The following is a 17,705-nucleotide window of genomic DNA, read 5'->3' as shown; positions in this document are numbered from 1 at the left end:
ATTATACATGTGTAAACTTGTATTTAATATGTTTTTAATAACTTAATTTCTCACTCTCCTACAGGCATCCAGTTTTGTAGGTGATCTGAGCTATGCCATTGCTGGGTTGATATTTTTAGAATACAAAGCAAGTGCACAGTGGTCTGCAGAACTCTTGGTCATCAACTACCGAGGAGAACTTAGAAGTTACCTTGTAAGGTAAAAATATACTTTGGAAAGTTGTTTTTGAGATAATGTTTATTTCTCTGGATTAGTGTCAGATTTTGGTATTTCTTTTTTCCTTTCAGTATATTATGAAAAATTACAAATACAATAGGGAAATTGAAAGAATGATATAGTGAGTACCCATGTATTTACATTTGGATTCTATAATTAAGATTTTATTATACTTGCTGTATCACATTTCTATACATCTATCGATTCCACTATCCAGCTATTGATCCATCTTCTTTTTCAGTGTATTTCAGAATAAGTTGGAGACATCAGTACTCAAATTCTTTAGCATGCATGTCACCAGTTAGAGTTTTAATATTTGCTTGTAGTTTATTTTGTTTGAGGTAAAATTTACATACAGTGAAATGCACAGATCCTAATTGTACCATCTGGTGATTTATAACCAATGCATAATTTGCACAATTCAAACCTCTGTCAAGATACAGAATATTACCATCATGCTAGAAAGTTCCCTCATGCCCCTTCCCAGTAAATCTCTTTCCACACCATCTCCTAGAGCAACTACTCATTAAAATTTTTTTATTATAGATTAGTTTTACCTGTTCTGTTATAATAATAATTCACATTATTGGAATCATATACAATCAGCTCTGTATAACCATGGGTTTTGCATCTGTAGATTCAATCAACTGCAGATTGAAAATATTTGAAAAAAAAGTTGTATCTGTACTGAACACGTACACTTTTTTCTTGTCATTATTCTCTGAACAATACAGTATTATAATTATTCATGTAGCATTTACATTGTATTAGGTATTATAAGTAATCTAGAGATGATTTAAAGTTTATGGGAGGACGTGTGTAGATTATATGCAAACAACACACCATTTTTATATCAGGGATTTCAGCATCCTTGGATTTTGATATCATCTTGGGGTCCTGGAACCAACCACCCAGGGATACCTAGGGATGACTGTAGTATGTACTCCTTTATCTAAGTCTTTATTCATTCAGCATAATATTTTGAGATTCATCTGTATTTTTACTGATATCAATAGTTTATTCCTTTGTATTGCTGATTAGTATTTCATCATATGACTATATTATGGTTTTTTATCTATTATTTTATTGATGGACCTCTAAATTTCCAGTTATGGACTATTGAAAATAAAGTTGTTATGATCATTGTTGTATAAGTCTTTGTGGATGCACATTTTCATTTCTCTCAGGTCAGTGGGATTGCTGAGTCATAGGGTAGATATAGTTCATTTTTATAAAAAGTTACCAGACTTTTTACCAAAGTAGTTGTATCCGTTACCTTCCCACTATAATGTATCAGAGTTCTGGTTGTTTTACATCCTCAGCAATATTTGGTGTTTGTCTTTTTAATTTAATTGTGCATTTGGTAATATCCATTGTGGTTTAATGATGTTTGTTTCTTATTTACCTTCTTAAATTTAGTGTTGGAACAAATCAGAGCTACCAAGAGAGTCACTGTTTCAGCTTCAGTAGTCATTATCCTCATGGAATCAACACAGCCATTTACCATCCTGGTCACAGGTGAGCAATCATTTGTTCTCATATTTAGAGGAATAGCAGGTGGATGTAGAAATCCTGGCACAGATTCAGAGAGAAGAAACTGTCCATTCTGATTCTTATTTTGGCTTTTTCATTTCCTCCTTTTGTGCATAGATATCTTTAATATTTGTAATATGGTTGTAGTCATCTTCTGATTATTCATACTTATCTGTTTGCCCAACCGAGCTTCTCTGAGCCAGATGGGGCACTAGGGATATTCACCGAGGAATTTCTTCTCCCTTAACCTTCTGGACCTTATTTTTCTCATCTATAAAATACTCAAATACCCAACTCAGCATTATTGAGAAAACTACTAAAGTGCTACATATGCAGTCAAATGCTCTACCACTGAGCAGTACCCCCAGAAGTGTCATATATAAAGTGCCCCCACTTGGAATGGCTTCAGCAGACATTATTTCCCTTCTCTTTTCTTTCCTTGCAAGTTAGGCTGCACTGGTTGTTGCACAGTTCCTTCCAACAGTTTTCTCCCATCCTTCATATATGCCACTTCTGCATGTATTTGGCATTGGCGTGCTGGACTGTTTTTGTTTGGTTTATTTCATACTGATTATTCCACTGTCTTGATTCGTTATGAAAGTCAATGTTTGACTTTCACTTTTCCTAGCATTATTCAGGAGAAGGTAAGTGGGGTATACTTGGGACCATAAGTTTGAAGTTATCACACACTGAATAGTTATTACTTGGTAATGTGTTATAAGTCAGATTATACTTATTATTTTTAAGGCTTTCACCTTTTGGCCTAGAATCTAAGCAACAGAGTATTTTTTGTGGGGGGTGGGGAAGGGAAGTCTCTACATAAATAAGAAGTTTGGAAAGTTAAATATCCTATAAAACCAAAGAGAGAGGGCTTCTTTTTTGGTTCTGCTATAATATATAACTCTTGATAGCAGTCAGCTTGGAGATGGATGACTGCATTAATATTTCTGAATGAAAATTGTTGTAAAGCAAGGAGTATATGTAAGTACCCTGTTGTGCATGACAAAAATTTTGCTAGGTTGTTTATATTTTCCATTTTGTGGTCTTTTTTTTAAATGAAAGAAGCTGAAATATTCATCACATTTTTATTTATTTTGGTCACTCTAGTAATGTGAGCATGTGCTATCTATCATCCACAAGGATTTTATAAATGTGAAGTAAATCAGCCAGAGTGGAGTTGAGGTACATTGGTAATAAACTCAGGGTTGTATGTAATTCGTTGTTTTGCCTGATGCTATGAGCATTGTTCAAGAAGAGAAATTGAGATAGTAAATTCAGTAATATGAAACAAAAATTAATTGAGAAGCTTTGGGATAAGCTCTATGCATATGCTGATTTTGACTATTTTATTTTTTCAGATATCCTAACTCATAGCATAAGGAATATATTTTATCATTCTTAAACATTCAGACAATTTCATATTTCAGTCCTGCTCTCCTTCCTAAAGTTTATCTCCAAACCTTGCTGCCTTCTCTTCTTCTGATTTTAATTGTTCTCTTTGCTCCATTGGTTTTGGCTTAGATTATTTCCTGATTCTGGCGAAAAGGAATCTCTTATCTTCTCTGCATTTTTCGAGAAGCAGACATTAAACTTTTAGTACATGGTGGGTTCTGTGCTTGCTGATAGAGATTCGGATGTAGTTCCTGACCTCTATGAGTTTACAGTCTATTTTAGGAGTCATTTATTCATAAATAAGAATGCTTAATATGAGTTAAGAAGACTTTATGTATATATTTTTAAATGGCATTTATTGCTTTTAATAGTATATAGTTGGTTTTATTTATTTTAATTTCAAAATTTTATGGGGGTACAAACGTTTAAATTACATATATTGCCTTTGTACCACCCGAGTCTGAGCTACAAGCATGCCCATCCCAGACAGTGCACCTGCACCTGCCCCATTAGGTGTACATTTACCCATCACCTCCCCCCTCCTCCCAGCTGCCCAATACCCAATGAATATTACTTCCATATGTGCATATAAGGGTTGATCTATTAGTACTAATTTGATAGTGAATACCCGTGGTACTTGTTTCTCCATTCTTGTGATACTTCACTTAGAACAGGGGTCCTCAAACTTTTTAAACAGGAGGCCAGTTCACTGTCCCTCAGACCATTGGAGGACCGGACTATAGTTTTAAAAAAACTATGAACAAATTCCTGTGCACACTGCACATATCTTATTTTGAAGTAAAAAAACCAAAACGGGCAAAAACACCCGCATGTGGCCCTGGGGCCGTAGATTGAGGATGTCTGACTTAGAAGAATGGGCTCCAGCTCCATCCAGGGTAATACAAGAGGTAGTTCATTGTTTTTTGTGGCTGAGTGGTATTTTTATACCACATTTTATTAATCCACTCGTGTATTGATGGACATTTGGATTGTTTCCACATCTTTGAAATTATGAATTGTGCTGCTATAAACATTCGAGTGCAAATGTCTTTATTATAGAATAACATTTTTTCCTTTGGGTAGATACCCAATAGTGGGATTGCTGGATCAAATGGTAGTTCTACTTTTAGTTCTTTGAGGTATCTCCATATTACTTTCCATAGAGGTTGTACTAGTTTGCAGTCCCACCAGAAGTGTATGAGTGTTCCTGTCTCTCCACATCCACACCAACATTTATTGTTTTGGGACTTTTTGATGTAAGCCATTCTCACTGGAGTTAAGTGATATCTCATTGTGGTTTTGATTTGCATTTCCCTGATGATTAGAGATGTTGAGCATTTTTTCATGTTTGTTAGCCATTAGTCTGTCTTGTTTTGAAAAGTGTCAGTTCATGTCCTTTGCCCACTTTTTAATAGGGGTATTTGATGTTTTCTTACTGATTTTTGTGGATTTTTTTTAAGGTTATGTTCTTAGTTTTCTTGAAAATTTCTATAGGCAAAATCTGACTTATTTGGCTTTGAATCTCAAACAGTTCCTTGATAACTACACAAAGGTAATTAGTGTTTGAAGGTAACTACTTCTAGACCCTAATTTACATCTCAACAAAGTCAAAAGGCAGAGCACACGTCTACTTTCGGGAGACGCTATCCTTTTGAGAAGCTACCCATGCTCAAACTATTTGATGACTCTTTGACACTGATTTTAAGTGTTTAATTCATTGATTTTTAATAAATGTATAGAGTTGTGCAACCAGTGCTACAATCATTTTTATACCTGTAATCCAGTAAGATCCCTCTTGTCTGAGTTTTATGGATATAAATCATACCTCATTGAAGCTGTAATAAATAAATAAATGCATCAGAAAGAAAAAAAATCCTGTAAATGGGCTTTCATTTGAACACTTTATGTTAAGAAAGATACTCATGTTTCATATAATCTTTGGAGAAGTATTATGATTGATGAATAATGAATGCCATGGTTGTGCAAAAGGAGAATTCAAGCATTTGGATGATTAATTTTTTATTTTAGCCAGTTCTGTTTTAGACCAAAGGCTCTACAGAAAGAACTGGAGACAACATTTATAGAAAATAAGCTAACGTGTCAGTTTGGCTTAAAATAAGTTATAGTTACATAGGAGTGAACTGGCTAAAGAGTAGTTAGGTAATTGTATTCACTTAAGCATGTACTGATAGGGACTGTTTAAGGCTCAGGAGATGGGGTAGGACATAGTCTTTAAAGAGCTGTTTGTCTTAGGGGAGACTGGCGAATACCTTTAAATAATGGCATAGTGGAAGGTTAAAGGGTTATGCTTTGTGAACAGTGATTTGGTCATCTCATAGGGGTTTCTGTTTTCCCCTGGACAAAACCTTAAGCATTTTAAATACATGAGTCCTTTACACTCCTGGGATTAAGGAGGTCTTCCAAATAAATATCTTGTACTTAGTGGGGGATCAGAAATGATTGTTGTATGAACGAGCTCTCAGGGACAACTGAGACGGTAATTTTATTGGCACAGAATGGAAGGAAAGAGTCTGGGAGTGGAATGGGAAGGGAGATAGTAGGGTATGCAGAGGGCCAGTCTCTCTTTAACATATCATCCTAGACCAGGGAAATGGGAGTTAGTCCCATAAGTGTTCAAATTTTATCTTGTGGAGAAGATAGTTTTCGGAATTCCCTACCTTGAAGGTTAACCTAAGGGCATGGGCAAATCTTGTTTACCTATTAGGTATAAGTTCCATGCAGACTTATGAGATGTTTTTGAAAGCTAATCAATGGACTTTCATAGCCATTACATTGCCATAAAATTGCCTTTCTCTCTGGCTCCTAAAGTTGTCTGTATTCGGTGAGATTCCATACTTCTATATCTGAAAAGATACACTGTATTGATAGCTGGAGGAGCAGTTAGGTATTAAGTGTATTAGGAAATTTTTCATAAATCCTAACTAGATTAACCATTTTTATGAAGAGTTGCTTCTGGAAAAGGAATGAGTACTTTAGCCATGATTATTACTGATTATATTCCATAGCAGTGAGAGAGTGCATTTGGCCTCTAATAACATAGGGGTTGTTGGCATTGGAGAGATGAATGTGCAGCATTGTATCTGGGAAGTATGAATGCCAGTAATCGAGTTGACCTTTTATTATGTAACTGGGCCTTTGAAAACCTTTATAAAGTTTTAAATCTATTCAGCTGGTGGATCAATCTCTCTCTTTTTTCTCTTTCTTTGAGTATTTTGGTTGTTGTTTAACTTGATCTGAGAACTTTATATGTCAGTGAATTTCATTAATCTTAAGCAAGATATTTTGTACTTTTATTATACTTTTTTTCCCCCTGGTTATAAGAACTATTCTACAATCCCTCTGCAAAGATTTATGGAAATGCAATTTTAAGAAGTTGCCCAGATTGAATTTCTTCTTATGCTAGGAGTAATACTATCTATTGTAGATTACTCTTGGGGAGTGGAAAGCTGAAAGAAGACTGTTGAGGTATCTTTAGCTTATTTTTTATAGGAATGATACTTAATTATGTTGGACAGACAAATAGAAAATTTAAAAAAAATTATGTACTAAAATATGTATTGGATTAGGAGGCAGGAGTCCTGAATGATGTTCTTGGTTGTATTGCTTATTAGTGGCATATAACCTCAAGTCAGTTATTCTTTCTCGACCACACTTTTCTGGCACTGCACTGGGCACAGATCGTAGGTGGTGTTTTAGCAAGCTTCTCAAGCACTAAGGAGGTCCAGTATAGCCTACTAGCCAGCATTTAACAAAAGAAAATTGTGGTGGGGAGTTTGGCAGCAGGGGTTATGGAAAGATCCATTGTCAGGGCTACCTGGCAGACAACAGTTGGCAGGCTTCAGTAGAGACTAGGCTAGGGTTCAAAGATAAGACTTAACTTTTCCTGGGAGAACCAGTGTGAGCAAGACTTCAGAAATTGAACTGCTGTTATTGGGCTGGTCATGGTGTCTCATACCTGTAATCCCAGCACTTTGGGAGGCTGAGGCAGGAGGATCACTTGAAGCCAGGAGTTTGAGACCAGCATGCGTAACATACCAAGACCTTGTCTCTACAAAAAATAGAAAAATTAGCCAGGTGTGGTCGCATACATATGTAGTCCTAGCTACTAAGGAGTCTGAGGTAGGAGAATCACTTGAGCCCCCAAGAGTTTGAGGCTGCAGTGAGCTGCGATCAGGCCACTCCAGTTAGGGCAATAGAACCAGACACTGTCACAAAACAGAAGACTGCTATTATTGGAATGGAAAGTGGGAATTTGGTTTCAGAACCTAGACAATCACTTAAATCAAGATACAAGGTAGATGTGGAATGGACTGTATAGGTAGATGCTAAGCATATTGTGCTTTTGCAGTGGAGTTTATTAAATCCACCCTAAGGATTGAGAGGGGATTAAGTCTTCAAATGATTATCAGTGGCATCAGCTGTGGGTTGAGGGAAGGAAACCGGCAAGGGCATCCAAGAAATCTAAATTAATTTATTCATTAGTACTTTTATTGACATTCTGTTTGCTAGGCAAATGGCTCTTAACAAGGACAACAGAATTACCTGATTCAATTTAATTATTGAAAATTGAAAAAACCCCAAAAACCAAAAAACAAAAACCTAAGCCTTACTCCCAAAGCTTGATCAGTTAGGTTTGGGATGGGATCCTAGCATCTGTTTTGTTAAAAGCCTCTATAGGTGATTCTGATCCTTCTCTCCTGGCAATTAAGAACTCTTGTGCTAAGGCTCTGGAAGATTTAATAGAATGAGTGGAATAATGAATAGGATATGTTCCCTGCTTTTGAAGTTGCCCTGATGAGGGACAGTGATCTCTTTCATTATAGCTGCCATTTCCCTTCCATTGGTTGTAGCTGCCCAGAATACTGGGTTGGGAAGTACTGTGAAATAAATATAAATAAATATGTTAGAAATTTTTTGGAGATTTGCAACAATTTGAAAAAACTTGCAGACACAACACATACCCTAGAAATGTCGAAAAAATTAAGAAAAAGGTCTGATATGAATGCATAAAATATATGTAGATACTAGTCTATTTTATTATTTACTACCATAAGATATACACAAATGTATTACAAAAAGTTAAAATTTGTCAGAATTTATGCATAAACTTAAAGATTGTACATAAGGCATCATTCATAGTCAAGAGAAATATAAACAAAGTAAAACAAATACTGTAAAGATGCAGTATTCAATAACTGCATAAAATTATAGTACATACTGTACATTGTAATAATTTCATAGCCATCTCTTGTTGCTATTGTGGTGAGCTCAAGCATTGCAAGTATATGCTTGTGATGCTAATCATCTCTGTGTATAAGCAGCTCCTCTCTATTAAATTGCTAATAGCAGTAACAAGTGACCGCTTGAGGTTCTTGCATACTTTTCATCATGTTTAGTGAAATAGTGTGAACCTTGAATAACACCATGGGAGCCATATGAAGTGCCACTGGTGACGGTGGGAATGTTCAAAGAAGCAAAGTCATGACATTAGAAGAAAAAAATGAATTGCTTGATACGTACCAGAGATTGAGGTCTGCAACTGTGGTTGCCACTGTTTCTGACAGATGATTCATCTTGTAAACAGATGGTATCAACGAATACTGTACAGCATTGTAGATGTATTTTCTCTTCCTTATGACTTTCTTATTATTTTCCTTTCTCTAGCTTTCTTTATTATAAGAATATAGTCAGTACATAATACATATAACATACAAGATAAATGTTAATCAACCATGCTATTGGTAACATTTCCACTCAACAGTAGGCTGTTAACAAGTTTTGAGGGAGTCAAAATTTATATATGGATTTCAACTGCAGGGGAGTGGGCACCCCACTCCCACATTGTTCAAGGGCCAACTGTTTATTGATCTTATGTCCCACAAACTTGCTGAACTTGGTTATTAATTCTGGCAATTTTAGTATAGCAGTCCCTAACCTTTTTGGCACCAGGGACCGGTTTCATGGAAGACAGTTTTTCCACAGACGGGAGTTGGGGAGAAGGCGGAGCTCAGGAGGTGATGCGATTGATGTGGGTGCGGCTATAAATACAGATGAAGCTTCGCTAGCTTGCCTACTGCGTACCTCCTGCTGCTGTGCAGCCGGTTCCTAAGTTACATAAAAGACAATTTTTCCCTGGACCAAGGCAGGGTAGGAGTAGTGGGGGCAGAGCTCAGGTGGTGATGCATGGCCCGGTTCCTAACAGGCCGCAGACCCAGGTTGGGGACTGCAGTTTCAGTGGACTCCTTTGGCTGTATTATTTTCTTACCTATTCTATATATTCTTATAGGCAGCTTTATCCAAACTTAGGGTTTTAACCACTTAAATATGTAGGCGATATTTTCAAGTTTGTATCCCTGAAGTCACTCCTAGGCCACATAGCTATTTATATACCTGCCTACCTACCTAATATCTGTTCTTGGATAGCTCGAAAATACCTCATACTTGTTATGTTCTAATTGTGTTCATCATTTTTTCCCCTTCAAACTTGCTTCTTCTGTATTCTTATATCTCAATGTATAATATTTCTACCAGGCCAAACCCTGATACTTCTCTCTCAACTCATTCTTATGCTCTTTAGGCCGTGTTGATTCTTCTTCCTTAATATGCCTCAAATCTGTTGCTTCCTCTTCATTTCTAGTGCCTTCCATATAGTTCAGGCACTTATCACTTCTTATCCAATTGACTTATCAAGTATGTTCCCCGCTTTCAATTTGATCCTCTTCTAATTTTTCTCAGTTTTGTTGTCAGAAAGAAATATAGGTCTTAAAATATAAGTCTGATCATCTGCTTCTCTACTTAAAAATTTTTCTTTAATTTCCATTATATTTTGGGATAGAGATATAACTCCTTAGATTAGTATTTATATTTATTTGCTTATTTATTTTATTTTTTAAAAATTCCAAAATATTAATGGAGTACAAATGTTTTTTGTTACATGGATACCTTGTATAATGCTTAAGTTGGGGCTTTTAGTGTGCCCATCACCAGAATCGTGTTCATTGTACCTGATAGGTAAGTTTTTACCCCTCACCCCCTCCCAACCTCCTTTCTTCTTGGTTTCCAATGTCCTTTGTATTTCTTTATGCCCATGTATGCCCATCATTTAGCTCCCAGTTATTAAGGAGTACATGTGGTGTTTGTTTCTCCATTCCCAAAATTCCTTAGATTTGTGTTTAAGACCCTTTGTAGTTTGGCCTTTAACCTCTCTAGCCTCTGTCACACCCCCTCATGTTTTTTGCACTGCGCCAATAGTTGGCATACATTTTCTTTAGAGGGACAGATGATAAATATTTTAGGCTTTGCAGGCCATATGGTCTCTGTTACAACTACTCAACTCTTCCATTATAGTGTGAAAACAGACATATACAATACATAAATGAGTTAGTGTGACTCTGTGTTGCAACAAAGCTTTATTTACAAAAATAGATAGTGAACCAGATTTGGTTTTGGGGGAGCTATAGTTAGCTGACCCCTGCTTTAGATAACTCTTTCTATTCTTTAATTGTCTTTTTTTTTTTTTAATTTTCTTTCACAGTTTTCCTCATAATGATCTTGAAATGTCTTTGTTTTTAATGCTTTAGTGCTTCTTACTTATTTTTTCCTCTGCCTGGACTGCCCTTGTTTTTTTTTTCACCCTCCATCTGTCTGCTATATAATGTTTGATTGGGTTGACTCTTTAGACTCCATCTTTGTGTTGGGAAGAATGAGTACATTGTTCGATTCAGTAGTTAGTAACTGCTAGACTGTGGCTTCCCTGGGGGCAAGTACCCCATCTTAGTACTGTATCCTCAGTGCTCAGCACAATACCTTCCAAGGAGGACCTGCTAACAAATTTTGGTTAAATTGTTAAATTTACTTGGCTTTGTCAAAGCGTATTTTAGAAAGGGAGAAAGCGATAGTGATGCACTGGAATGGAAATTCCAGGAGGGCAGGAACTTTATCTGTGTTATTTTCAGCACTCAGAACAGGGCCTGGCACATGATTGGTGCTCAATAAATATTTTGGAGTAAACGAATGAAATTCTGACTTCAGAAGAATTAAAATTTATGAACTCAGGTAGAATATCTGTGTGGATGGAAGACCTAAAACAGGTTTTTTTCAAACTTTTCTTAGGTGAAATTATAGTCTATTTAACCTAGACACTTGTAAAATCCATGGGGGTGGGGAAAATCTGAGTTCCTTACACAATATTTCCTGCACTGCTAGCACATTACCTTGCAGATTTTAGACATTCTCTAAATTGATATTGAATTGACTTCAATTGAAGTTAAGATTATAACAGAGGAAATTAGCTTTATAGAAACTTTACTGATTATCCAATCCTTACACATGCTGAATCTTAGTCATCACAGTTCTATGAGATGGTATTATAATTGCTATTGTGTATATTGTGTGTATTGTGTATGGAGAAAACCTAAGCTCCAAGAGTCTTAAGAAACTTTCCTAAAATGGCATGGCTATTAAGTGCTAAACTCATGTCTTTAATTCTCCTGCCCAGTAAGCTTTTCTCTATACCAGAGGTTGGCAAACTATGGCCTGTGGGCCAAATCTGGTCTGTTTCCAAGCACAGCTTTTACATTTTTTAAATGACTGGAAAAATACTCAAAAGAAGACTATTTTAGAATACATGAACATTATGTGAAATTAAAATTTGTGTCTATAAATGAACTTTTATACGAACATAGGCACAGTTTTTTTAAAAACATATTGTCTGTGTTTTTTTTATGTTATGACACAAATGAATAGTTGTGAGTGATCATATGGCCCACAAAACCTAAAATATTTATAATCTGATCTTTTATGGAAAATATTTGCTGACCTCTACTCTGTGCCATCCAACATTTTATCTGAATGTAAGTCTAGTTCTATATAGGTGTTACAAAGAAAGGGGTATTGAACTTTATAGATTTTCCTCTACTTCTTTTTTTTTTTTTTTTTTTAATTTCATCAGTTTTCTCCTACTTTTTTTTTTTTTTTTTTGAGACAGAGTCTCACTTTGTTGCCCAGGCTAGAGTGAGTGCCGTGGCGTCAGCCTGGCTCACAGCAACTTCAATCTCCGGGGCTCAGCGATCCTTCTGCCTCAGCCTCCCGAGTAGCTGGGACTATAGGCATGCGCCACCATGCCTGGCTAATTTTTTTTTTTGTATATATATTTTTAGTTGGTCAATTAATTTATTTCTATTTTTGGTAGAGACGGGGTCTTGCTCAGGTTGGTTTCGAACTCCTGACCTTGAGCAATCCGCCCGCCTCGGCCTCCCAAAGTGCTAGGATTACAGGTGTGAGCCACCACGCCCGGCTTCTCCTACGTCTTAATGCTAAATTATAAATTGTATTTTAAGGAATTTGTAGCTAGGTACCACTTAATTTTAAATACAATGCCCCATTATCAAATTGCCAAGAGATTGGTTTCATTACAGAACAAAGAAGTCCAGGAAAAGTTCCCATATTTTATCTTTAATAATCATTCAGTATAATTAGTTTTCTGTGATCATACTTAAGCATATGCTGATTAACTAGTATAATTTGACTTAGAGTGAACTGTGCCTTCCAAAGCTTAGAACATAGTTTCAAACATAAAGTAAAGCAGTGGTTCTCAAAGTGTGGTCCCTGGACCAGCAGCATTGGAATCACTGGGGAAATGCTTAGAAATGCAAATTATTGGGCTCCACCTTAGACCTACTGAATCAGATGCTCTGGAGGAGTGGTTTAGCAGTCTGTTTTAACAAGCCCGCCAGGTTATTTGGATACATACTTTATGTTTGAGAACTGCTGGTGTATAGCGTCATGACTATATATGTTTTATTCTTAAAAGCTCTTTAATAAATGAAGATAAGATTTAAAATATTGCACTAGTGGGATTTTTGTAGTAAAGAATGTTTAGGATCTACTAAAATGAATTAATATTGGGAACATTTCATTTTTCCTGAGAGGAACGGCGTCTAGCTGTGCAGTAATAGGTTACAGTTTTTGAGCCCTTACTTTGCCTAGCGTGGTCTTAAGCATTTTAAAATTTAGGGGCATGGAATATTTTTTTTCTTTCTTTCTTGCTGATTGTATACCTGTGCACACTGGTCATTGGACAGAACATAATAGAAGTGATTCTCTATTATTTCAAACTTCCTTCCTTGGTTTTAAGGAGTTTTAAGCCACTAGATGGCAGATTCTTCCAACAATTATTAGATTGAAGAACCCTCTTCATAAACTATAATTCTTCTTGGACTCAGTTTTTAGAGTAATTCTTTTTTTGTTAATTAAAAAACTTTATTGATATGTAATTTACACATTTATGGGGTATATGTGATATTTTAATGCATGTATACAATGTATAATGATCAAATCAGGATATTTAGAATATCCATCACCTCAAACATTTATCATCATTTTGTGTTGGGAACATCTCAGATCTTCTCTTCTAGCTATTTTGAAATATACAATAAATTATTGTTAACTACAGTCACCCTACTCTGTTATTGAACACTAGAACTTATTCCTTCTGTCTGAATGTATGTTTGTACCCGTGATCCAACCTCTCTTGGTTAATTTTACGTGTAACTCTTAACTGTCACGTTTACCGGGTCATGTATGGTGTACTGCTTGGGGGCGTGCAGTCTGTCCATCCCTTCCTTTTCCCAGTTAGCCTTGACTGCCTCTGTGGTACTACCCCTGTTCTTCTCTGGCCTCTGTCTTTGCTTCTGCTCCTTTGATTCACCCCTTCTTGTGTTTTTTTGCTCCATCAGTCACACTTTATTTTTGTTGTCCGATACCTGTGTTCCCGCTTTGAGTTTTAGACTCTTAGAATGTCAGAGCTGGAAGAGAGTTCATCCATCATTGGTTCAACCCCTTCATTTCTCAGGTGGGAAAACTGGCGCCTAGCGAGGTAAAGCCAAGGACAAGGACTATGTCTTATTTATCTTTGTGCCACTGTGGTTCTTTGCTCATAGTGCCTCGATAGATGCTTCTTGAATGAAAACAACTGTGGTAAATGCTGTAAAGGATACAAACATGAATTAGACAGTCTCTGTGCCCAAATGGCTCCACGTTTAGTAATGACAGTGATTTAAATAACTGTTATATTATAGAAGGTAGACTGTGATAAGTGCCCAGAAAGTGAGCAAGATAAAATATTTGTATTGTTAAGGACATACTTGGACTTTCTGTCCTGTTACTCCCCGCTTGCCCTTTAGAGGCTAGATTTACTCACTGCATTTCTTACAGTTCTCTGAACACACCGTTTACAGACTCATCTTTGTGCTCTTGTACCTCATGTTCCTTAGTTTAGAAAAATCCTTACCTAACTCCTTTATCTGTCTGGGAAATTGTGTAAAAGGATAAGCCTTTTGGTGGTGCTACTCTGTGAAGCCTTCCTCGACCTTTTCCTCTATGCAGTTAATGTGTCTTTAATGTAGTTTTTGTGCCTAAGTCAAAGGTTGCTGAAGACGTTCTGTGCAGTAGTGGTCAGTGCTTACTAGTTGTTTGACCTGTGGTGGACTGTCCTTACATTTATTCCTGTATGCGAATATATGTCCAAGGCTGCTCAAGCAAAGCAAGGCACCAACAGCATGCAAGCTCCCTATGCAGCACGCCATATGTGATACTGGTGAATTGTGAGAGTTACGAGTTATACTAAAAATTGATTCCAAAGAGTTAGAAATAGTTTATTAAGACGTTTCTTCAATTGCTCAGCAAATTCCCCATTATTTTGTACATAGTTTGTGTTTAGTAAATGTTAATGGAGTGAAAGGAATGTCTCAAGATTTTATTTATTGATTGATTGATTGACCATATTTGAACCTGATACCCCTGGTTCCTGGACCCATGATTTTCCTTCTTCAAATTTTCTACAGAATTTGAGGTTGAAGATTGTTGGGAAAAATAGTCCCTTTCTCTCTCTCTCTCGTTTTTTGTAAAGGAGAAGTAAACTTTTGCTAATTTCCACATATCAATGTACTTTAGAAAATTTAATTTGTACTATACAAATCGTTTTACTTTATGTCTTTATAGGATAATTTAAAAGTAATTATTTGCTTCAAAATGTTATTCTGAAAGTAAACACTTAAACATGAAATATTTTGTATATTTAAGAATGTAATGGTTACTACTACATGTAAATATTCTGGGTGGAGAAATTCAATGCAGCAGCAAAGTGACATTAATGATATAAATTATTTTCTACAGTATTATCTTTTTATGGACTTAATTTCTGCAAAAATCTAACAGTTATTTTCAGTAGTAAGCCACAGAATGTTTAAGACATAACTCTTAATGTATAAACAACCTCAAAATGTCACAAAGCAAATTATATGCTAATTTCCTTTTCGGTATTTGACTAGACTTGTGGGCTGATAAAAAGTGTTAAAGCAAATTCACTGAATTATTTTCTTCTGGACTTCATTAACTGGAGAAATTTATGTGCATAATTTGGGATACTGTAACTTGATGTTCCTCTTTTTAAGTTAAAAAAAGAGAGAGAAAAGTACAGAGAATGATGTTATACACAGATGGTTCCTGACTTGTGATTTTTTTTGACTTTACTATGGTGCAAAAGCCATGTACATTTAGTAGAAACCATACTGAGAATGTTGAATTTTGGTTTTTTCCTGGACTAGTGATATGCAGTAGTGGGCAGTGGCAGCAAGCTGCAGCTCCCAGTCTGCCCCGTGATCCTGTGGATAAACAACCAGGGCTCAAGCAAAAAATGCCAGTTTTTTTTGATACTGTGTTTTCCCATTCCACCATGTCTACAAAGCACCCATTTTCAAATTAGGATATTTTCAACTTAGGATAGGTTTATGGGCTTGCCCCACTGTAAGTTGAGCATCTGTACCCCTAAGTACCTACTACTCACAGTTAACAAATATTAAGTTTGTCTTTTTCTAACATGTATGTGTATGTGTGTACATGTGTATACATACACACAGATCTATAAATAAAAGAGAGAAAATAATACAGACAAAATTTCCTACTTTCTTCTTTTCTCTTACTGTCTCCTTTCTAAAGGCAGCTATTGTGATTTTGGTACATGACCTTCCAATATACATTTTTTTTTTTTTTTTTTGAGACAGAGTCTTGCTTTGTTGTCCAGGCTAGAGTGAGTGCCGTGGCGTCAGCCTAGCTCACAGCAACCTCAAACTCCTGGGCTCGAGCGATCCTTCTGCCTCAGCCTCCCGAGTAGCTGGGACTACAGGCATGCGCCACCATGCCCGGCTAATTTTTTATATATATATCAGTTGGTCAATTAATTTCTTTCTATTTTTTATAGTAGAGATGGGGTCTCGCTCTTGCTCAGGCTGGTTTTGAACTCCTGACCTTGAGCAATCCGCCCGCCTCGGCCTCCCAGAGAGCTAGGATTACAGGCGTGAGCCACCGCGCCCGGCCCCAATATACATTTTTATATTTGTTCTCTTTACATTGTATATGTTTCCCTCAACAATTTATTGTGTTTATCCATTTATTCCTTTAAAACATTTGAAATATTTCTAATTTTCCAGCATAATAAATAGTGCTGCTCACAATATTCTTTTACCAAGAGACCAATATACCTATGCAAAAATTTCTCTGTAATTTCCTTAGAACAGAGTTTGTTAGATAGTCAGTTGTGTACATTTATTTGATATTATCAAGTTGCTTCGAAATGATTGCTTCAGTCGGCAGTCTTACCAGTAGTTTATAAGAGTTACTATCTCCTTAAACATTCTAGGGGTAGTAGGTATAAATCTATGGTGTTTTAATCTACGTTATTGGCTTTTGGATTTCTTTTTGTGTGACTTGCTATTGCTTATTCTTTTTCCATTTTTCTTTTGGACTCATTGTGGATGATCTTTATAAATTCTGCCTACTAATACTTTGTTAGTTTTATGTGTTGTAAACAACTTATCCCAGAGTGCGATTTGTCTTCATTTTATGGATAGACATTTTAAATTTTGACACAAATTAGAAGAATGTCTTAAAGGCACCAGAGTAGGAAAATATTTACAGGTCAAGATGTAAAAGCCCAACTCATAAAGGGAAAGATTGATCAGGGTGAACTGAGTTGACTCTTCTTAGAATTCTACTCTCCCATGGGAATTTTATATTTGCCAAAGTTCCTTTAAATCAGTTTATTCAGTTCCATGAAACATTCTACCAGGATTTTATGTGAAATAATATTCAATTTATAGATGAATGTAGGAAAAAATGGCATCTATAAGGTATTGAGAGTCCACCAAAGAACATGGTATCTCTTTTCATCCATAACTCTTATATCTCTCACCAACATTTTGAAATTTTCTTCCCAGTGCTTTCTTTTACCAGATTCTTGGCTTTAGCATTGTCTAGTGCCTTTTTTTTTTATCATAGTGTGGCCCCACTTTCTCTTATCTCCCTTGCCACGACACTTCCCTTCTCCCCACCTTATCTCCTTATTTCTTACTGCTGAAACCTAGCAAGAGGGACGCAGGCAGTGGGAAGATGGGTCTCTATAGCCCCTTTACTCTGTCCCACATAAGGAGAAATTTGGAGCTTTAAGTTCACACAATTATTCAGGAAACATTTATTGAGTACCCAGT

At 36.2% G+C, this 17,705-nt stretch overlaps 1 protein-coding gene across 2 annotated transcripts in view; it reads left to right on the top strand.

Moving 5' to 3' along the window:
• Positions 1-17,705, top strand: part of NBAS (NBAS subunit of NRZ tethering complex) — a 328,315-nt gene that overhangs the window by 30,016 nt on the left and 280,594 nt on the right. For both annotated transcript variants that reach the window (XM_076000562.1, XM_076000561.1), the window contains exons 8-9: positions 65-198; positions 1,636-1,734. In XM_076000562.1, coding sequence (XP_075856677.1) covers positions 65-198; positions 1,636-1,734 — 233 coding nt within the window. The remainder of the gene's footprint in view (positions 1-64; positions 199-1,635; positions 1,735-17,705) is intronic.

Source organism: Microcebus murinus, chromosome 3, assembly GCF_040939455.1.
Source record: "Microcebus murinus isolate Inina chromosome 3, M.murinus_Inina_mat1.0, whole genome shotgun sequence".
NCBI lineage: Eukaryota > Metazoa > Chordata > Mammalia > Primates > Cheirogaleidae > Microcebus > Microcebus murinus.
The sequence above is the reverse complement of the archived record's forward strand: the minus strand, read 5'-3'. Positions and strand labels throughout refer to the sequence as shown.